General features: G+C 34.0%; 2 protein-coding genes and 1 long non-coding RNA gene across 4 annotated transcripts; 2 read left to right on the top strand and 1 right to left on the bottom strand.

Annotated features, from left to right (window-relative positions):
- Positions 1-1,674: 1,674 nt before the first annotated feature.
- On the top strand, positions 1,675-13,753 carry LOC117237518. The gene is made up of 8 exons (XM_033501563.1): positions 1,675-2,075; positions 3,931-4,211; positions 4,927-5,333; positions 5,624-5,701; positions 5,932-8,946; positions 9,271-9,354; positions 10,519-11,475; positions 11,943-13,753. Exons 1-8 carry the CDS (start codon positions 1,946-1,948, stop codon positions 12,154-12,156), a joined length of 5,166 nt encoding a protein of 1,721 aa, XP_033357454.1. The 5' UTR covers positions 1,675-1,945; the 3' UTR covers positions 12,157-13,753.
- On the bottom strand, positions 10,614-19,817 carry LOC117237520. Its single transcript, XR_004494023.1, has 3 exons — positions 19,686-19,817; positions 11,198-11,424; positions 10,614-10,697 (listed from the first exon to the last, which is right to left on the bottom strand). It is a non-coding gene; the product is annotated as an uncharacterized LOC117237520 (long non-coding RNA).
- Positions 14,206-21,494, top strand: LOC117237513 (succinate dehydrogenase [ubiquinone] flavoprotein subunit, mitochondrial-like). 2 transcript variants are annotated; one of them, XM_033501554.1, is made up of 11 exons: positions 14,207-14,280; positions 15,041-15,265; positions 15,499-15,785; positions 16,130-16,268; positions 16,348-16,516; positions 17,957-18,152; positions 18,228-18,425; positions 19,698-19,892; positions 20,457-20,600; positions 20,690-20,800; positions 21,230-21,494. In XM_033501554.1, exons 2-11 carry the CDS (start codon positions 15,163-15,165, stop codon positions 21,314-21,316), a joined length of 1,629 nt encoding a protein of 542 aa, XP_033357445.1. In that variant the 5' UTR covers positions 14,207-14,280; positions 15,041-15,162; the 3' UTR covers positions 21,317-21,494. The 2 variants fall into 2 exon arrangements, with proteins under 2 accessions (XP_033357444.1, XP_033357445.1); XM_033501553.1 differs by lacking the exon at positions 21,230-21,494 and having other exon boundaries at positions 14,206-14,280; positions 19,698-19,896.
- Positions 21,495-23,114: the final 1,620 nt, after the last annotated feature.

The raw sequence follows: 23,114 nt of genomic DNA, 5'->3' as shown, positions 1-23,114 counted from the left end.
AACGCGTCGAGAGATCCCAGCGATTACCGCGTGAGTTTTTCTTCGTGTTATACTTCCGTCCGGTTCCAGTTTCGTAGCCGGAGCCGTTTTCTAATAATATATGTATACAAGAACCACGCGAACGCGAAGGTATTCGGATGTACATATGTATAAACGGAAAAGAAAGGAGCTAGCATTGATCTCTGATCTTTGATCGAATAGATCGATTCCTTTCGAATGAAAAATAGTGGCAAAAGGTGAGGTCATATTTTGAATTTTACACAAAATCGGATTGATGCCTGGCGAATGAATAATCGACATACAATCTTGATACAATTGCGATCGAACGTAACGTATGTGATATTTATGTCATAAATGATAGACATGAAATACTGCTATAATGTTTATTACTGCATATATCTGCTAGTTATTTTCATTAAAATTACTGCAAATTGTTTAATTCATTGGGTTTTATTTAATAATTTACATGAAAATTTGAATTTTTAATTTTTGGGTTATTTGAAATCTTATTTTAAAATTTATTTGAAATTTTGGAAATAATTCTATTGCTATTTCTATCAAAAGAAAATTTTGCTTTAACCTTCGAAATGCTTTTAGTTGCATTTGTCATTATTATAGAAATAATTTAGATTTGTTAGATAAGTAATGATTATCATTGTTATTATTCTCCGAATCAGATACGTATATAATTAATTGTTTGAACGTACATAAATTGTTCAAGTTATTCAATTATTGAAATGTTTCTTACATCAATACTCATTTCAATGTATACATATATGGACTTGTATGTGTTTTTAATGTACTCCTAACAGTATTGATTAAATCTACGTGTATACATATATGACATCGATATATTAAATTATTATATTTAAGAGAGATCCATGTTATATGGTCACAATATTTACCGGAATTGAAACCCGTAAAATGAATTAAGAACATGAACTTGTGTGTAACCGCTACTTCTTTGCAAATAAACTCTAGGCAGTGATTGCACACGTTGCTGAACTTTTATCGACAATATGAATGCAATTTCACATTCGAAACTTTTTAAAATTTCGTCGGCAACTTAATGCCAATTACATTGTTACTCTTTGAATTTTGTTCTTAAAAGATCATTAGTGCTTTCATATAATAGAGTGGGATTAAGAATAAAAAAGAAAAGAAAATATGTTATGTGTGTGTGTGTGTGTGTATATATATATATATATATATATATATACACATAACTTATTCGTAGGTTTTTAATGGAAAAAAAGTCCACATAATTCGTCTTACATAATGAATAGATATTCGCTATATGTTTCAAAACAATCTGTCGTGACGGCTTAGGTGACAAAGAGGCATCGTGTATCTAAAATCACATTTACACTTTATTCGAAGCGTCGTATTTGATACTTCATAAAATTATTTAACTCCTCAGAGACGAATTTATTAAGTCCAAAAAAGATTGTCCTCTATAATTATTTATTTCATATTATTTTAAATTCTTTTTAATATTTTTACTTGCTCGAAATATACTTAAGATAATATTAGAAAATATTTTAAAAGGCTTAAAAAAGGTAATTTCCACATATGGAGGCATTATATTTGCATTTTTTAATATTACATTTGAATTCAAGAGAAAATAAGTGCACACACTGTGTACATATGCACATATATGTCCTTATCTCTTACTACATTAAAAAATTTAGAACTAGAAGTTATCTAGAAATTGACCTCAACTAATTTTCTTGATAGAGTGAGAATGAGAGAGTAAAGTGAGAGTGAGAGTATCAATCCTATCGCTATTAAAAGGAAGGAGCAAACGTTCCTGACTCTCTCGCAGTGACACCTAAAATAAACTCCATTTAACAAGAGAAGAGAACGAGATCACGGATACACGTTGCGTACAAGAACAGCCTCGTGCCGATGAAAAGACTCAGTCGGTGCGTCTCCATGCTCTTCAATGTTGTGCTGTGTTTCGAGAGGAGCTATCGCAGGGGCGGACCAAGGGCCGCCCTATGATCACTGTTCGACGATAGAGCAACTTATCAACTTAACAGAAATAGTCCAAGTCGAACAATCCCGTGAATCAGGTGAGATTTATGTGATGAAAAGTGGAGATTCTCTCAAATTTTCGTGAGTGCTTTTCGTTCGCCTTTGATTACTCTGGTCTAATCATTGTGTCATTTCTAATTAACAACTTAACAGTCAAATTTGATTCTGTTAACTTTAAATTACGTTTTTATTGATTCGTCGTTAATATTGTTTCTTTTCTTTGTTCATATTTCATGTGGTGAACGTTGCAATCAAAGGTTTTTTTTATAGTTTAGTTAAACAAAGGATATTCCAGTTAGAATATATTGAAGTTAATATTAATTTCTTCATGTTTATGTAATCTCTTTTGTTTTTTGCAATTTATTATAATCCTTGCCTTTCGATGCTTATATCACAAACGATAGGATCGAATGTTCCTGGAAATAGTGTTATAAACAACGCGGAATTCATTGGATCTCCTCGGTTGGTAATGAAAGAGAATGCCAATATTGTTATCTTGTATTTTATGGCTAGCTCGTTACTATACGCCTTACTGTTAGTTACGTGATCTGCAAGTGAAAGATGACATAATTTCTTCCTGAAGTAACAATGTGAATGTCTGGAATTCTTAGTAATTTTAAAATCAAATAATAGAAATATCTTTCCTGATGCAATAAACACGTGAAAGGATACTTTATTAGATTTATCGATTTAGGAATTTATCGAGCTCCTTGCTCGAAGGAACAGGCTTCTGAAACTCAGATTTAGAAAAATACGCTCATAAATCTATCTATCATCGGTGTACAATGTAAAAAAATCGCAGTGATCCGCATAAAGAGAACGAAACCCATCTGTCGCTAATCATCGATGAATAACGCGTCGGCAGGATTATGAATTCATCCGTGAAGGTGACACTTCGAAAAGGCAAACGTTGGACGGTATTTAACGTGTTCATGGAAGTCATCGAAAAAGCGGGGAAGGAAGGAATCGCCGCGCTGAGAGCAGCATGTTGCAGCTCTCGTCCATAGCGCAACACTAGACTCATAATGCTCAAACGGTAACTCGGTACGCCAAAAAAGGAAGCTTGATCGTTCGTGGGCGAGTAGTTCTTGCGAGGGCGACACCTCGTCCTCATCCACCTCCACCTCGTCTTTGTTGTCGTGGACGTCGTTCAAAAGAAGAACCACACAGGTGGCTGCTATCTACGCGTGCACTGCAAACGATCGATCTGTTCGATCGTCAATTACCTATCGATTCATGGAATTCGATCTTGCTCGATATCGAATCGATACTTTTACATGCGCTTGATCTCTACGTGTTTCTGTTTTTTGCCTTAATAGTTTCATCGCAACTCTGGGTATTGAAGTGATTAGTTTGGACATTATCAGTTATGAGAAGCGAATAGTTTGGACAATAATTTCGGAGACTTTAAGTTTGACGAATTGACCTTTGGTACAGAGTGATATTAACTGAGTTAGAATTAATTGTGATACGGCGCTGCTGATTTTCAAATAAATCCTTATTTGAAGCTTGTAAATATAAATAAATCTTTAAAAAAGCTTTAATCGTTAAAGCTAAAAATAACATTGTAATTTGTAAGATTTCAGTGACTTCACTTAAGCTCTAACTTAACGATTAATACCAAAATTACTAATCTCTCGACGCGTTCATGTGTGCACGTTCGAATGACTTCCATTTATCGCAGTCTGAGTCAGAAATCATGGATTCCTCGATTGAAAGAGATGAGAATATTATCAGGCTGAACTGTTGAAGATACATTGATATCGGCTCACTAATGCTGGCTGACGCGTTTCGATCGTTCTGATTCATTCTGCTCGATATACGGACGCATCTCGTGTGCCTGTCGAACAGGAGGATCACAGCAGCCAATTAATTCTTGGTAAATGGACACAGATGTGCCGCCCATCCTTCTGCCGTGCGCGATCTGCGCACGGACCTTTATGCCGCAGTCGTTGGACAAGCACTCGAAGATTTGCGAGCGATCCGCGAACAAGAAGAGGAAGCCCTTCGACTCAGCCAAACAGAGGATCCAGGGCACCGAGTTGGCAGAGTTTCTGCCCAAGCAAGAGAAGAAACGACGTTCACTGGATGATAAATTCTCCAATACCAAATCCACTTGGAAACAAACGCATGATGATTTTCTGCGGGCTATCCGCGCAGCACGCAACGAGATCGTAAGTCTTGAATCCTCTGATATATTAACGTAAACCAATCAAATTTTACAGGTGTATATTCAATCTCAAGATTAATAAAAGTCAGAGGCTTTAATTTTAATTTTAAAATCAGATAAGTAAATTAGCTTGAAATACATACCTTTATGTATTATGTAAAACGTATCGTATGTTTAAGAAAAATTGTTACTTGTGTTTTTAAAAGGAAATAATTATTAAATTAGTAAATAACTATTTCGTAATTAACCTAATGAAACGGAACGATCAGTAAAAATAATTGGCACAATTGTTACAAATAATTTTATATATTTATGACTTCGATTCAAGAGACAAATTTATACATAATATGTAAACGGAATAATTGGGTAATATAAGATTGCACGGTTGAATTGAAATGAGAAGGTAACTAGTGAGGCAGGCAGGGGGAGGTGAGAATTGCAGGTAGAATTAACCCAGATGCATCACGAATGATACAAGTGCGTTCGTGCATGCAATGAATTCTCTTCGCGAAGTGCTTTATAAAATTATAGTTTGCTTATATCTGCTTTGCTGCTTTGTTGATAAATCGTAATATAATTATTGCTGATTGAATTTTCATCTGTGTATCTATTGCTGTGTAGTAATAATTATTATATAAGATATATAAACTGTAAATTTGAATATATAAAATCTATTTGCATATCGTAGGATTTTATACAGTGCTGCAATATATTTTTAGGCAGATTCTACGATGCAGAAACAGTGTGGCACAACGATCATATCAAATGCACCAACACGCGCTAACGAACAGGGCATGTGTCCTACCTGTAACCGGCATTTTGGTGTCAAGGCATACGACAGACACGTGGCCTGGTGCAAGGAAAGAATTACACGAGCGCCGGTCAGCCCTGCGACGAACATCGCCAAGGAACGTCTTGAAGCAAGGATGAAATATCGAGCTCCAGTGTTGAAGAGTCGTCGACAAGCAACCCGCGAGAAGTATTCTACAGGCTCAGCGATCACCCTGAGTTCCGGCAACAAAACGTTGCCGACACTGGCAGCTAATAATAAAGCCAAAGAGAGCGCATCAGCACCGAATTGCAACAAGACCAAAGACAACCCCGTTAAACAGAAATCGACTGTCGTGTAAGTTGCTTGACTTTTTCCAGGAAAAAGCGAATACTTTTTGGCATACAACTGAAATTCATTTATTTGAGCCTCGAGCCTATCATAAATGAAGTTACCCTATCATAAATCGGTTCATGTGACCGGAGTACATATAAATTCGGTGATAAAATCTACCCTTTAACTATCTTTCACCTTATAAATTCAATGACATCTTTCAAAAATCAAAACTTCACTTTTTTAATAACACGAACTTCTCAAATATCTATACATACATATACTCTAATTTTTAATTACTTTTACAATTACAGCAGACGTCTTAGTCAAACGAGAGAGTCCTCCAGTCCTACGGTTCCGATGAAGTCACGATTGATAGATCGTATAAATAGGTATGTTGCCTTTGAATATACATAACCACAATCAATGTGCGTCTTAGGAAATATATACGTGGAGCTTAATTTAAGTACATGTTAGTAGCGTGCATGAGGAGAAGGAAAAGGGACAAGGTTGTTTTTAGTCAGAAATATTTAAGCGACAGCATGCATCAGATATTGATAAAGCCTGATGACCTTCTCCTGATGTCAGGCACACATCCTTGATCCTGTTTCCTCATCCTCAGACCACTGGAAGACGAAGCCGGACCGGTTACCTTTCGACCTGCTTCCCCTGTTAAAAGAACCTCTCACCTCCCTGTTCCGCCCTTAAAACATAAGAAAGAAAGTTTCGAAGAGTGCAACAGCGTCCCCTTGCCAAGATCGTACAGCAAACAATCGAAAAAGACGCAAGGAATAGTGAGACAAGATAAAACCACGAGCCAGAAAACTAAACAAGACGAGAGGCATCAACTATTACATTCTGCTAGATCATTGAAAGCGAACATCGTTTCAGCTAGAAGTCAAGGCAATCCAACATTAAACGATATTTCGATTAACGACGACATTATGGGTGTCACTGTGAAGTCATGCATCATATATAGAGAAAATCAGTTGATAACGTGGAAACAGCTTGTGGAAACAAATCAAGCGAAAGATGTGAAAGAAAGCATTAAGGATTTATCTTTGAACGAAAAGCAAATGGAAAATGTCGAATTTGCATTAAGTATGAATGTGGAAAACACGAATCGGTCGACTGCGTCAACAACGTTGAATCAAACGTATTCGTTTAAAGATTCGCTAATGAGTGATAAAACTGATGACATGCATATTACGAGGAGTAAAAAATGGAAACCAGTAAAACATAGTCCTCGTGTGGAATTCTGTTTAGGAGATTTGGATAAAATGAGTCACATTTATACTTCTTCGATTAATTCCGTTGTCTCTGAAGAAGCGAACACAACAAGCGATTCTAGAAATTCTTGTAGGGATTTAAAACTGGGAACTCTTAAAACAAATGTGTCAAAGCATTCCGTAATAAAAGACGAAAGAATGATAAATAAAATGCGATCTCAAGAAGATAATTTTTATTTCGAAACCTCAGATGCAATATCGCCTTCTGAAAGTTTTAAATCATCGAGGGATAGAATTTTAGAGAAGAAGCAACTAAAGCCGACCACTTCTGCTGATTCTTTTGCACAAAGTAATTTTGAAGATAATGCGGAGAATTCTTGTAATAATTTCAAAGTTATGCATTCACAAAAAAATTTGTGTGAAAATAGCGATATTCATGCATTGAATACCAATGTACCTATAATAAAAGGAACAGGACTATTAGATTGCAAAAATTTACAAACTATACATGCAAATGAAAGCGTTGGCGCGATAGAAGGAAATATAAAAGGAAACATACTGCCTTTACTTGAAGAAAATTTGCTATCTTCAATTTCCTATGGACAACTTGCAGACATCTGCAAGATAAGTGAACCCGAAAAAAATAAAAAAATTGCTAATAGTAATATGCAGGAAGCAAATCAAGAGGTAACTCAATTAATGTTACATAATGATCAACAAAATAATGAATGGAGTAAACGAAAATATATTAAAACTGCCGACAATGATAATGATGAACTTGATATTGATACAAAAAATTCGATTCAATCGGTACAAAGTCAATGTGAATATTCTACGAGAAATGAGAATATTAATAACGATGCGTTTCATAATTCTGAAACAAATTGGATAGAAATGGAAACTAATCCATTTGATACAGACGTTATGTTACAACCAACTAGATCAAGCACACCATTTAGGAACATTGAGAATTATTCGGAATTCAAATGCGAGGATTACGAAAATTTTAAGAAAGAATTATGCCTACTACCAGAAAATTCTGAATGGAAAGTGGAAATTGACACGCAAACAGGATCTGAGATGTTATATCGGGTTGAAAGCAGACATTCAAATTCTTTAAACTCCAGGCATTCGTCTCGTGGTAAGACTCGTGAATCGGAAAAGATTAATTTTGCAGTTAGTCCCTCTAACAATAGACATAACGAATGTAATAGGAATATAGAAGGTTCCTCAACAATTTCGTCTCCGATAGTACAAAGAGAGAGAAAAGTTTTGTTAAGAGATACGTGTTCCTTGTTAAAAAAGAAAGGAGAAAACTTCTTGAACGTTACATCGCCAGTGCAGAAAGAAGAGCAAATAGAATTTCCAGAAGTGCACAAAAAAGAAGTTGCGAATCAAATAAATATTTGTAACTGTCCGGCGGAAGTTTCCCTAAATTTCAAATGTGAGAACAATGTTGGCGAAGCATCTGTTAATATTAATGAAAATTCCTTACATTCTGAGAGTCAAGTTTGCGATACATTGTTAAATACGAATGTTCTAGCAAATAATCTTATGGAAGAGTCTTCGGAAGCACAAAGTAAAATAAAGTTTAACGAAAGTAATTATAATTGCAATCTAACCGAATCTTTAGCGAATCATTTCGGTGTAAACCCGAAAAAAGATGATTGTTGTTATAAGAGAGAATATACTGTTATTGAAGATAATAATAATTCAAAGAATACGTCAAATATATCCGAGAAATCTGCCGTGAAAAAAGATGGCATAAGCGAAGAAGTGCAAGAAATCTACAAAAATTGCTCGGTCAAAGATTTCGATTGCGATAGTGATAACAGCATCGAACGTCAACGTGTACAAGATAATATAAGTAACTTCAAATCTGTCACTGACAAAAACGATAGAACCAAGCAGAATTCCCGCAGTTTACGATCGATAGTTTTGTCGGAATCTTGCTTCAAATTAAGTCAACGAGTTCGATTGCATGACTCGTTAATAAATCGATCGACAGCCTTGAAACCAGCCATGAAAACGATCGAGGTAGAAAATATGAGTATTTTGAATGAAAGCAGCGATAGTTTAGCATCATCCGTCGATGCAGTAGATCTTACGGATGTGAAGCAAGTCGAATCTGTTGAAGTGGAAACGATTGAGGAAATTGGTACAAGAAATAGAAGTATCAAATTTAGAATATTGCCGGAGATTAAAAGCCATATGATAATGAAAAAAAACTGCAACGAAAAGGAGAAAATCGATAATCAAACGTATTGGGAGAAGGCATCGAAAGCTTCGAAGAATAGATTGATCAATCTCGATCCACCGCATCAGGAGGCGAGCAGGTTTCTTAAGAGAAATCCAAAATTTCGCATTCTCCCATCTGTTCCCAGTAACTCTTCCTTGATATGTCACAGGTAGGAATAGGCTTGTTAGATTATTTTTCAGGATATTTATTAGTTCTTTATAGAACAAATCTTTATAATACGACGACAGTAATATATTTCGCTCCTAGTAAAGTAGTTTTATAAATTTACTTTAAAATAAATATGAAGTTGAATTGGAAATGTTATCTAAATCTATATTTCCTAGATAAACAATTTAATAATATGCTATCGATGTTGTCATTTGTAACGTAATTTATTACAAATTGAAAATATCAATTTTCATTCACCGTTACGAAATGAAAACATCAATTTTATACTGTATTTAGATTTCGTAATGCACGTACAATATTATAGGAATATAAAACTGCCATTACGTCCCGTATGGAGCAATTATGTGCGCAGGAGACCGGATTTTAATCTCGTACTTAGCGGTAGAACGTAAGTCCCAGCAGGCTAAACAAACATTGTCAAGACAAATTTCTCACTTCTCGCAGAATTGTCATCAAGTTAGCTCATTTTGTCGAAACGACAGCTTCAAGCCAATTCTTATTATGATATCGTTAATTGTTCGAATCGCAAATTTAATTTTGGCACGTTCTTTAATGTATATTGTATCGCATGTGTGACTCCACACGAGTTTAACTATCACATTATACGAAGATTTACTTCGAAAATTGGTTAAAGAACATGCTTTGCATGTTTATCCCAGGCTGAAATGCTTCTCTGATATTTTGTGTACATATCGTTATCGTTCCACAGGCGCATTATCGACCTTGGCATTCGTTGATTGCTTTCTAAAATAGGAAATCTGAAAAATTCGATACACTACAGATCAATGTAAGCATGGGACAGATTTTTCGATGAATTTCCGTTTACTGCTAATATCTTCGTTTTAAATTTTATCATGGCACATTTACTACATTTCAAGCAGCTATTTTCAATTTATTCCGTGTATATATTTACGTACGTATACGCGATATCCTCTATGAAATAAGATTTTATATTACTCACTCTGCATTGATTCTACTACGTAAGACATCTTTCTTTTTTGAGATCTTTCGTACAGTAAATGTTTTCTTGAACATTTTAATCTTACGTATTGGTAGAGTTCTATAAAATACATTACAAAAAATAATCTTAAAATTCCTAAATATATATTAAAAAGAATGGTTATAGTTCTGTTATATACTTCGATACGAACATTGTAAATAAATTTATGTTACGTAATGTTTTACTTAATATTATTGGTATACAAATTGAATTTAAACTTATTATTGACTATAGGTGGACTATAGATTATGATTTCTCAAATTTTTTATTTTATTTATTTACACATTTTTTAATTACTTACGAAGACGTCTATCTATGAAAATCGACGGATAACTTTTTGAAATCTTGATACATAGTTTTATGTAAGCTCTATATGTAAATTTCATTATTTTCTGTATCATAAATTTTCCTGCGAAATTATATTAATATTTCAATTTGGATAATCAATGAATCAATCACAAAACTATTAATAATTTAAAAAACGATATGTTCCCGAAAGAAACGTCTCCTAGTGCAATAGGGATGACATTGAACCGCTAATTGTGCTTTCAGCGGCAGGGATTACGATCCTTTCTTACTAGCAGAGCAGCAGATGAATGACCTGCTGTCGGACACCAGCGAACAATCCGTGACGGACAGTCAGCCGATTGAACAAAACCAAGATTCCTCTTTTCCTCTTTCTCATTCCTCGGCTTTCGTCAAATATCCTTGCCAGCCATCTCTTTCGAGTCCTGAAAAACGATCGTCCTTGATAGCTCCTCCATCGGAATTCGACGATCTCGTGTCAGATTTCTCGAGCGATTCCACCGAGACTAACTCGTTATCACAAGAAGCTTTTCTCAAAGATCTCAAAGAGAACAAGGAATTCAAAGGTTCGATTTGTAAAACGAAGCTAGAAAAGAAATCTCCCATTAGAGAGTTAGGTAGGCGAATAATTATCGATAAATCGAAAGCTTTAGGCGGTGAAGTAATCGACGCTACAAATTGTGGTAGTAGAAGTTTTGTTGGTAACTCGGAAAGAGTTCATAAAATTCTTGACAAAGTCTCAACAAAAGTTATTCGGCCTAACGTTAATCGCTCCGTTTCCGTTCGGTCGTCCTCCGCATCTAAAACTACCCCGGATCGAAAAAATTCGAATAATTCTCATGAAAAAAGATCGTTTCATAAAAATAGCGATACCTACAAGTCATCGAATAACAGTCTAAATAGCAGAAATAATAATTATACGAACCTTTCAAGCAGTAATTTGAGCCTTAGCTCCATAATATCTTCGGATGTGGACATCAAACGATCGAATTCTGTGTTCGACGAATTGATGACCTCGTTCGAGAATGAAAATAGTTCCTTCCCCTCCTTGAAATCCTTCATGAAAAGTGATTCCTTATCCGTATCTAGCCCTGTTCACGGCAGACAACGCAATGGACAGATTAGCGATGAGGAACTATCTTCGCCCGAGAGCTACAAAAGACAAGATTACAATAAAATGAGCGCCGATTCCGCTTATAGCAGGTTAATATGCGATTGTTTAGTGATATAGTATGTATAAAATATTAGTGAAAATTCTTATCTTATTATTCTACTACATGACACATACACGCGCGCGCGCGTATATGTCCTATACGGTACAATTTTGTATACGTATATTCCGCGTCTCTTTAGAGATATTTAAAATATTTGACCCCTAGTTCTTCGTTCATACTCATATTTCAATCGATGTTATTACTCAAATCGGTTTATATTATAGGTATGCATATTTTTTACTTAACAATTATCCGCTTCGATAAAGATTGCTCTGCATTACAATAATACATTTCAAAGCTCTAAATATTTTCAAGTCAATTTTTACACGAACGATAGATTATATTCTAGAGTATATTTTGGATTATGTGTGTAATTTGCCGTAATTTGCCGTAATTTTCGTCGGTACCATGTAATCTCCTGCATGCCTAAACCCCCATTCAATTTCTTCCTCCTAGTTTAAATCGCAAATATTCGCATCATGGACGCAGCACTAACGATGTGGTCGGATGCTTCGACGAGGATTTGTTGAGGAACAATCGTCAAGACAGCGATGGAGTCACGAACATGACCAAATGCAAGATGTCCAAATATTGTCACCGATGTGGTTTCAAATTCCCGGAAACTGCCAAGTTTTGTTGCGAATGCGGTATCAAAAGACTCGTGCTTTGAAGCACTCGGCTGATCGACCGATAAAAACAACTTTGAAGCACAAGGAATCGACTCTGAGTAAATTGTTCTAGCCTCGAATCGATTGCAAAAGCTTTTTAAACGAAAGGGACTATAGTCTATAAGAAACAATAGTTTAAAATTGCAGACGAAAAACCGATTCAAACGTATATATAAACAATCGTAATAAGCAGGTACTCGAAGCACGAAGGATAAAGTATCGGCACAAAGGAATTGAAAGAAGAACTATCCTAAATATTCGTGAAACCATTAGAGAAAAGAAGATTTTTTATTCTTGCAGTTTAGGGTTAGACCTATATACTTATGTGCTCTAGTTACTGGTTTTCGGTCATTGTGAAATTTGCAGAAAAAAAATCTAGAAACGTTAAATTTTCAAGTATCAATGAACACACAAGAAAAACGAAAATAAGTTGCAGAAAATAGATCCGAATATAAATAATTGCAGAATTGTTGGGCAGTAATTGCATCTCTGTCATCGGGTAATGTCAACTTAAAGGACTCGCCATCATTATCTTAGTTAACACGAGAATTAGATTTTAAAAGGTCAATTAATTTGGATTTAACGTGCTGCGATTGTAAAACTCGAACTTGTTCTATTTCAAACATTCGCGCGTATATGTATGAAAATGAAATAAGAATATAAAATGAAAGTTACATATAATACAATTGCTTCATCGCAGATTATATTCTTTGTAACAAATATGTGAAATTATGATTTTTGTTGTTTCATATAAAAAAATGGACGAGCATTTATACGCATTATTAAAAGGAAACTTTGCATTTGTTTTTTTGTTGAACTGCAAGTACATGACAGAACGAAAATTATAATTTTATAGTATAACAATTATGTACTTTGTTCTTTGTACTTTGGGTTATCTTGTTCGTTGTTTGATACTCATTAATCGTTTTTGCTTTTTATTCTTCAACTTTACGTTTGTAAGTAAGCGATATATCGAAAACCGCCTTCTTCCACCTTCTCCCTGAATTTACCTCCTAGTAATTTTTTTATGAACTTTTTATATAAGAGTGAGCACAACGAATCAAGGCGGACAAAAATAAATCATACATTTATTCAAATAATGTATTTTATATATGTGTGTAACGAAATAATTGTAGCGTAAGTTTAAGAGTATTTATTAGTAATAGTTCAATTGCTGGTACAATTTCGCGCCTAAATAACAACGATTAATCGTTACATTAAGATTAATAAATTACGGGTGGGTAGCGAAACGCACGGGCAGCGCTTTTAATAAGTCTAAAAACTTAACTTTAATAAGTCGAAAAACTTTCTTCATAGAAAGGAAAAAATGAAAAAAACGAGAGTAGTTGTTACACATCTGCCGAAATAGCGCCAATATCCTACTAAGAGTGATTCGTCGTTATCATCCGTACTCAAAGAGCATTGAAACAGGAAAAAGAACATTTAAAAAAGAATCTACCAAAATATATGAACATAAATATTAACAGAGAAATCCATACCAAACTAAATGTACATTGTCCTAATAATAATATAACAAATTATCTATGTTTTGAACTGTATTTTTGCAAGTGCAATAAAGTTATGCTTATACAAGATCTAGTATTGTACCTATCTATGAGTTTTACATTCTGAAAATAGTCATGATTAAATATTTTGCTTCTTTTATCAAATGACGAACAAACATAGCAGCTTGTTTATGTGTAATTATACTTCATGCTGCACACAAACTTCAAGAAATAATGTTACGATCTGTGAACTGTTTGCCACGATTTTTTGTAAGCAGTAACAATTATTAGAAAACTAATTTTTTAAAGTGCCTTGATTTTTATATTTCGGTTTTTTGTAGCGGTTTGGTTCACAATCTCAATACTTGAACAGAAAAACTAGTAGATATTTTCACGTAAATGTCAGTCCAGGTGAAAAAGCCAAATGTGGAACGGAAAATAGTAACGTAAAGATTTTCTAATAAAATTTGTTATTTGTCGTTTTCAAAATGTATGTCCACGAATAATTGACATTTTAATGTTTCAAATACTGTTTGCAGGATTATCCCCTAATAGATCATTGTTACGATGTTGTGATCGTGGGCGCGGGTGGTGCAGGGTTGAGAGCGGCTTTTGGCTTAGGTAATTTAATTACAAACACGTTCCATATAACTCGAGAATTAAATTAAAATAATATATTACCCATCTGATAATCTACAGTAAAAAAAGCTATTATCTTTTAAGTCAGGTTAAAAAAGTAATTATGCATTTTGTTGCACATGCATTGCATAATTCTATAGTCAACTTGAAAGGAAAATTGAAAATATGAACTATTTTTTAATTCATAAATCATGTAAACGAGATTTGACTGGTGTAATTCACCGGTGGGCTACAATCTGCACTTCCATCTGGCAGCGCGGGTCACCGGTGCGTCACACCTTTGTTTTACCATCACGCGGCGTGACCCGCCGGTCAATCAGATTATATTAAATAGTTAGCCATTTTATAAAATTTCTATTTCGAACCCAAGAAGTTTGTCTACGTAACACGTTTGAGCCGACATAATTTTTCGTACGCACCTTCTCCAATGATATTTATATTTTATTCCAGTTCTCGTTAAATAACATTTTTATAAATTAAAATTGGAAACGTAAATGCCGCGCGATGATAAAAATATGGTGTGACCCACTGGTGATCCACGCCGCCAAATAGAAGCGCTGGTTACGGCCCACCAGTGGATCACACCAGTTTGAACGTGTTAAACATTGTACATATTAGTTTAACGAATTTATTATTTATTATGTTTATTATCTGCCATTAACCTACCACGTAAAGTTAGAAAATTCATTATTCTTTAATTATCAACTCTCAACGATCTTGTTTTCGTGCTTTTATTGAACAGGGAGTAAGGGTTACCGCGTGGCAGTGGTCACAAAATTATTTCCTACAAGATCTCACACTGTCGCCGCTCAAGGTGGAGTAAATGCCGCTATTGATGAGAAGGAGGATAATTGGCTTTACCATATGTATGATACCGTTAAAGGGTCTGACTGGCTAGGAGATCAGGATGCGATACATTTCCTAACAAGAGAAGCACCTCGAGCAGTTTATGAACTCGAAAATTATGGTAATTTTTTAAGTACCAAATATAGCTTTTTTGATGAAGTAAGATAAATAAGGAATAAAATAAAAAAAGTTAACATAAGTGAATCATATTTGAAAGTCTCTCATATTTGAGAATTAAATTTACCAATTTATTAAATTAAAATTAATTAAATGAATAAAATGAATTAAAATTAACCAATTATATGAAATTTCAAATTTTAAACTATTAGCAGTATCAAAATTTACGTATTTTAGGTTGTCCCTTTAGCCGTACGGACGATGGAAAAATCTATCAACGTGCATTTGGTGGACAATCGTTAAAGTTTGGAAAAGGTGGTCAAGCTCACAGAACTTGTGCCGCCGCGGATAGAACCGGTCACGCAATACTACACACTTTATATGGGCAGAGCCTCCGTTACGACGTCCATTATTACGTCGAGTACTTTGCCCTCGATCTTCTTATGTTCGGACGATGCTGCAAGGGAGTTTTAGCATGGGAACTAGAAACCGGACTTCTGCATCGCTTCAGGGCTCATCATACAGTAAACATTGATCTTTGATTAATAGAATTAAAATATTTGCTGCATGACGATGTACAAAGCGGTTCTTTTAATTTTATAACATCGTATGCATTGAAATTATATTTTTTGACAAAATAAGTAAAAGGAACGAAGAAAGAAAACAGTTTGCAAATTGTTTACTAAATATATGTATAAGTCCCATGCATGCCACATTTCATCGTGGTTTTTGCTTTTGAAAAATTTCAGACACGGTATCCTTAGCATCATGTTACCATATTATCCTACGAAGCCAGGGAACGGCGCGACGGGTCGTTAAACATGAGCATTAAATATCGAGCCGATAAACAAGCTGACACCTTTTCCAGGTATTAGCTACAGGAGGAGCAGGAAGATGTTACCTGTCCTGCACCGCGGCACATGTATGCACCGGAGATGGTATGGCGATGGCCTCCAGAGCAGGATTGCCCCTTGAAGATATGGAGTTCATCCAGTTTCATCCAACCGGTATTTGCGTAGCAAAAAGGAAAACAGAATCCGCAAGGGCAAAAGCTTTCCCCGTTTAACCAGTCGATTTTTCCGCCAGGAATATACGGCAGCGGCATTTTGATAACAGAAGGTAGCCGTGGAGAAGGCGGGAAGCTACTCAATTCCGAAGGAGAATTCTTCATGGAACGATACGCGCCGAACGCGAAAGACCTCGCGTCTCGCGATATCGTATCCAGAGCAATAACAATGGAAATATTCGAAGGAAGGTAAGCATATAGGAAATTTTATGAATATGTTTAACACTTTCGTGGCCATACTCGACAATAAAACTCCATTTATTTGAATTTTACTTATTACACATTAACTTATGATTAAACTTAGGAATTAAACTTTTATCTGAGCGTGAACTCCTATTACTTGGAATTCACTGGTAGTGGGGAAAATCAGTGAACCCCGATTATATTAGGTTGTCCGAAAAGTGTCTTTCTTTTACAGACACGTCCTTTACAACAACGTATCTTTATACAAACATGAAACTTAATCTGTCGAACGTTGTGATCTTTATTTTGATAAAAAAATGGATCATACGTAATTCGATAAAATAATATAAAACGAAAAATGTTGTCCATGCATTATTTCCTTATAAAACGAAAGAAACTTTCCGGACGACCTAATATAAACTCTAGCTATAGGTGAAATGTTTAAAGTAATACATACTACAAGTGAAAAGTCTCAAGATTGTACGAATAAAAGAAAATAATTTAATATGCAATAATTACGATACATTTAATAGAAATACACAATGTCAAATTCAATTATAATGTGAAATACATCCCCGACTTTTATCGCTTAATATCTTAAGTTTTAACTTTTGGAATATTAAAATGAACTTAATTTTTCACAATTATACTTTTGGTGAGCTGGTCAAGATAAATGGAGTTCTACCGTATAACGAAACATACCATACTCTTCGGTGCTCTCCGGCGCCGTTACTTTATGAAAACAGATTTGTTTTTACCCGGTCCCGTTATGTCTATTTTCTTATATCTTCCCTCTCATTTATCAGAATTTAAAAGAGATTTCTATATTGACCTTTGGTAAAACTATTGAACGAGAAAGAAGACTTACTACTGTAGACATATTAAATTATCTAATACTCTGTAGGTACATTAAATTATCTATTTATATAATATTTATATACTAGCACATGAAATAATTTTCAGGTCATAGATGGAAAAAGATGGAAAAGTTTCATTACATCATAAGTGCGAAATAAACTTATAATCTCTGAGTTAACCTCAAGTTTTCTTGATAAGAAATTGTAACACTCTTTATATTTATTATGTAAGATGATTTGTAAGAAATCCAATGATATTCATATATCTAAATATCTTAAGAAACATACGTATACATAATTTACATATAAGTCTATATACATATATTTATTTATTTATTTATTTTATTTATTTATATAATTATATCTTTGATATAGGTTATATAATATTATATAAATATATAAATAACTTATATCAATATATACAATTTATACTTTCCACATTTGTGCTTTAATAACGATCCTATGAAAGTTACTGCTAATTTATCCAAACGAACCTAAGTCGCAAAATTAAACACACAAAGATCATCTCCTTCTATTAGCACGAAACTACTGCATCCTTGTGACTTCCATGAAATTTATTCCATTCTAGAGGTGTAGGTTCGAAGAAAGACCATGTATTTTTGCAACTACATCACTTGCCAACAGAAACAATACGCACGCGACTACCAGGAATTTCGCACTTAGCCTGGGTCTTCAGCGGCGTGAATGTAGAAAAAGAACCGATACCTATCATTCCCACAGTGCACTACAATATGGGCGGCATACCCACGAACTGGCGAGCACAGGTGAGTAGTTAGAACGCCCTTCGCTAAACCAACTACGCACGAAGCATGAATCACTGGTTGGTAACTCTGTCCAAGGTTCTGACGCGAGAAAACGAGGAAGATAGCGTGATCGAAGGACTCTGGGCAGCAGGTGAAACCGCGTGCGTGTCTGTCCATGGGGCCAATCGGTTAGGCGCCAATAGCCTTCTGGAGTTAGTCGTTTTTGGCAAGGCAATTTCCGATCAGATCGACTGCATGACCAGGCCTGGAGAACGTCACGAGGACTTACCATCCGTAAGTGCATAATTTATTTTCGATGGTTCGTTATACGTGGCACGGAATACTTAATGAGTTGTGGAATACAAAATTATGTTTCTTCGCGTATTCTAAATTCACATAGTTTTTTAGTGGGACCCATTTATGCTTCCATAATTGAAGAAGATACTTACAAAAATTCTACAACATGCTCTATGGCTATCTGTATTATAATACATCCACTCTGTATATGAAATACTCATCGGTAAACTTAGTTAAATACGTAAATGCTTCGATTTTAAGATCTGTTGTCTCAGACAAAACACTAATTAGTGAAACACTAATAACATAAATATTTCACAGATGATTGGTTTATGTATAATAATAATAATAATAATTAATTTTTAAACATAAAGTACTAAAGATTACTCCAATTATGATTTATTACTTTTAGAGGTAAAAGAGAAATTAAATCTGCTCTTTTTTGTAATCTTATTTTATTTTGTAGTCTCACCGATAACCTATACATACATCGTTCACCGTATGAAGCAATGAAATTCAATGTCCAATTAGTATTATATTAGAAGTATATTATTAGTATATTATGTTTTAACGACAGAATATTAAGAAGGATTTACAATAAATTGTGAAATAGCAATGACATTTAAAATATCAAAATTTTGTCTTAATATTCTGATATATATATTGTATATTTTTATTTCATTCTATTAAATAAACAAAATTATTTATTCTGATCAGAAATATCTCAAATTATTCGACTGTGAACCTTCAAATTGTATATTAAATACACAAAGAACACATTAGGACATTTTAATTCAATTAACTTTCATTCATAACCTCTCATTTATCATCCTGAGATAAAAACATTCAACTCTGAATAGTGAAACTCGAATCGAGGATTCAAGTTGAACAATCGAACGTAAGATGCTGCCTATTATTAATATCCTATTGTGATTTTTCCTCTGTTAGTTATACACAGCTATTCTCATTTACGTGTATGTGACGTCTTTACGTACATAATAATTCTTTATCTGAATTAAACATTAATATTCAATGTTGTCACTGAAAAGTTTGAAATAGCAACGATATACGTTTGTATTAAAATCATTTATCCTGACAGGTTTAACCAATTTTTATTTATAATCTCTCATTCATCTTTCAATAATAAAACTCAAACGCAATTGAAGCTTCGAATCAAATAATGAAACAAAATACCGGCTATTATTAAGATCCTATTGTTATTTTGTCTCTTATAACTATACTCAATTGCATACTTACGTATGTGTACAGATTGTTGGCGAGGAGTCTATTTGCCGCTTTGACGCGACTCGTTATGCAAAAGGTTGTATTCCTATCGCCGAGCTGCGAGAAGAGATGCAGCAAACTATGCACAAGTATTGCTCGGTGTTCAGAACCTGCGATGTATTACAACGAGGATGTCGTGAGATGACGCGACTCTTTACCTGCGACTTGCCGGATATATGTGTAGGTGAATTGATCGAAATGATGCATTTATGTAAGATTGAGTTATAAGGTCTTCATCTTCTCGACATTTAATCTGTTTTATCTGTCATACGATATACTGTCCCAAGTTTTTCTCATCAGACGATGTCGACATGAACAGAAGAAAGAAAAAAATATTAAACTATATACAAATAGTGCGAAGCAGCTTCGCCGATCTGCTACATAGAGTTGTGTAAACACAGCCTCATAAATAATTAATTAAGACATTATATCAAAAATATAAAATAACAATAGGTTTGGTTTGTGTTTGATACGATGTAAGTAGGAGTCAGGAACAGATAAGGCATTATACATTACGAACGTAGCAATGGTTAAGTGTTAATGGCTGAGTGTTTTCAACGATAAATGGGATCAATTTTCGACCCTCAAAATTATAAGTTGAACTGTATTTTTGGAATAAATTAAAGAACAAAATTTACTAGACATAAATTAATATATATCAGGAATAAAAGAAATTTTCTGATGATTAATACGTGTTAAGAATTAGAAAGAATTGAAACTTATAACATGTTCGAATTGTTTTAGGTTCAAGATCAATCTTTAATCTGGAACACAGAACTGGTAGAAGCCATAGAATTACAAAACATGATGTTGGTTTGTATGCACATCGTTTACGCGGCCGAAAACAGAAAAGAGTCTCGAGGGTCTCATGCTCGAGATGATTTCAAAGTATTTATATCTTTGTTTAATCTAATATCTAATTCGATCTGCAGCTGGCTAATATTCACGACGAAATCGAACGAAAATTATATTTGCAGGAACGAATCGATGAATACGACTACTCGAAACCTCTTGAAGGTCAGAAGAAACGATCATATGCTGAGCATTGGCGCAAACACACACTCACATGGTCCCGACCAGATGGATCGGTAAGTTATCGGGATTTCCTATTTTCCTTTATCACTTATTTCACGGCATATCAATGCATGTAAGCGCCTCGATGGTATACTTTTTCCGACAGAATTATTTTGTTTATTGATAACTTTAGCTTTTTATAGTCAACATTTTTACTTTATATTATTGATTTATTATTAATATTATATTTTTATTATTATATTATAGCGGGGGCGCAATGATTTTTATTAAATGATTTTTCGATCATAATTAAATAAAATTAAATAATAAATGTTCGAAATTTTATTTCTAAATTAAAAATGAAATATAAAAGTGTAGCTGCATTTGAACCGAATTTTGAAACTTTATCGCCAATTATATTTAAACTTGCGAGATTTATATAATATGGCAATTGTGTATTCTTTTTATCAGTTGAAATATCAGAAATATTTCCACCTTTACAGATCAGCATTTCTTATCGTCCTGTCATCGACACGACACTGGACGAAACAGAAGCCCGACATGTTCCTCCATCGATTCGAGTATATTAATACGATCATTAAATCCCATTACGATTCTTCCCTTTCACCTTTCTCGCCTGATTTTTTCTTTTTTTCTAAATTAACATGGCTAATAATATTACTAATATTATCAACATTCTTTGTATTGACATGATTGATAATACAGATATGAGCCATGTTTCTATCTTGAAACCGCTAAAACAACGAACCTGCAAATTTTGTTGTTTATACAACTTTCGTCCACTGTGTCGAATCGATTACTGTAATTAATTCCAACCGGAGGCACGGACCTGTCTGTCACCTTATTTTACATAGTCAATTAACGAAACGTATCACTTATCCTGCAGAGTGAAAGCCATTCTTCGCACTGTTTACGACCACTATCGGACATTGTAACACGATTAAAAATTAGTTACCGTTACCCTCGAATATTTTCGCAAAGAGAAATTATTTCACATCGATATTCGTAAAATCGGATGATGATTATTTGATAAGTAAATAACAGAGTGAAAGATAGCTACTTACATCGATGTATTCTATTTTTCATTCAGAATTTAATATTCAAAGAACATCTCCTTAAATTATATTTTTCAGAATTGTTCTGGAAGTAATTACGTTTTATTTCTTGACTATTTACAAAATAAAAAGCTGTGTTCGATACAAATGACTCTGAATTTAGAAAACAATGTTCAATGAATCTAAAGTGTATGTTGTTTAAAATTCTTATTTTTCCATAAATAAATATAAGATAAAATGTTCGGAACAATTAGAAAAACCAGAATATAACTGATCAGAAACAACGAAGGACAAAGCTTATCTGCATGCAAAAGTTTAGTCGAAAACATATCAAATAATTTTATTGTTTGATTGTATCGGATATAAGATGTAATAATAAAATAAAATAATATAAAAGAAAGTATTCATTTTTTATTACACGTACACACAACATTTTATATGTTTAACATATTTATATAATAAGGTTTTCTATTGAAAATTTTAAAAATTTAACAAATAGATCGTATCTGTAGAACTCATATATATTTAAACATGAACAATGAATACTTACACTAGCTATATATGAATCAGTGCAAGCTAATTTGTTTCGTAAACCGTACTCCTACATTCCTACACTTACCAACACTTGATCAGCTATTGTATTGGTAACGTCTGACTAAGGTACCTGTATGTGTGACACCATGTGACACCCCACTATACGATATAAGATTTACCTATGTATATAGAGACGAGCCTACAAAGAATCAACCAATAGGGAAACGAAACGTGCGCCATACCGCTAACCCCGGAGTACGACAAATCTTTCTCATTTTTTTTTCTTTCTCCCCGTACTACAGGAAATAAAGTTCGGTTAAGCATAGGCACCGTTAGCAGCTGTGTTAACAACCTCATAAAGCGTGAGAATTTTTGCGAAATCAATGGCTGTGGAATTCGAAACACAAACAATCATAGATTCTGAAGTTTTCTGAAACATCATAGTACACGTGTACATTTTGAAACCAACTTGGTATGATCGATATTTCACCAAGCAATGAATGGCCAAATTTAAATTTAAAAAAACAACGACTACATACAAATATGAATAAACTTACCTCTTTATTGTTAAAGTTCTGTAACTCTCACTAGCATTTTTAATTTATATCGATGCCTACTTGTAATGATTTATCGATAGAGTTTGAATTATTTAGATTTTTTGGTTTAATATTCATTCCTTAGAGCACAGGTAAATGATGTACATTACACAGATTATATCGAGTTACTTTCCCTTTAGAACCCACGCACTCGTATAGCTACATAATTCAAAATACCGTTA

The sequence above is a fragment of the Bombus vosnesenskii genome, unplaced genomic scaffold (genome assembly GCF_011952255.1).
Source record: "Bombus vosnesenskii isolate JDL3184/JDL3185 unplaced genomic scaffold, Bvos_JDL3184-5_v1.1 scf7180000013379, whole genome shotgun sequence".
Classification (NCBI taxonomy): domain Eukaryota; kingdom Metazoa; phylum Arthropoda; class Insecta; order Hymenoptera; family Apidae; genus Bombus; species Bombus vosnesenskii.
Note: the sequence above shows the minus strand (reverse complement) of the source record. Positions and strands in the feature narration are given on the sequence as shown.

Coding starts and splice junctions, on each gene's coding strand:
- LOC117237513 (XM_033501554.1), top strand. CDS start 15,163: ATGTATGATACCGTTAAAGGGTCTGACTGGCTAGGAGATCAGGATGCG. Junction 15,266..15,498: donor TTATGAACTCGAAAATTATG/GTAATTTTTTAA, acceptor TACGTATTTTAG/GTTGTCCCTTTAGCCGTACG. Junction 20,801..21,229: donor GGTCCCGACCAGATGGATCG/GTAAGTTATCGG, acceptor CCACCTTTACAG/ATCAGCATTTCTTATCGTCC.
- LOC117237518 (XM_033501563.1), top strand. CDS start 1,946: ATGTTGTGCTGTGTTTCGAGAGGAGCTATCGCAGGGGCGGACCAAGGG. Junction 4,212..4,926: donor GCGCAGCACGCAACGAGATC/GTAAGTCTTGAA, acceptor ATATATTTTTAG/GCAGATTCTACGATGCAGAA. Junction 11,476..11,942: donor GCCGATTCCGCTTATAGCAG/GTTAATATGCGA, acceptor TCTTCCTCCTAG/TTTAAATCGCAAATATTCGC.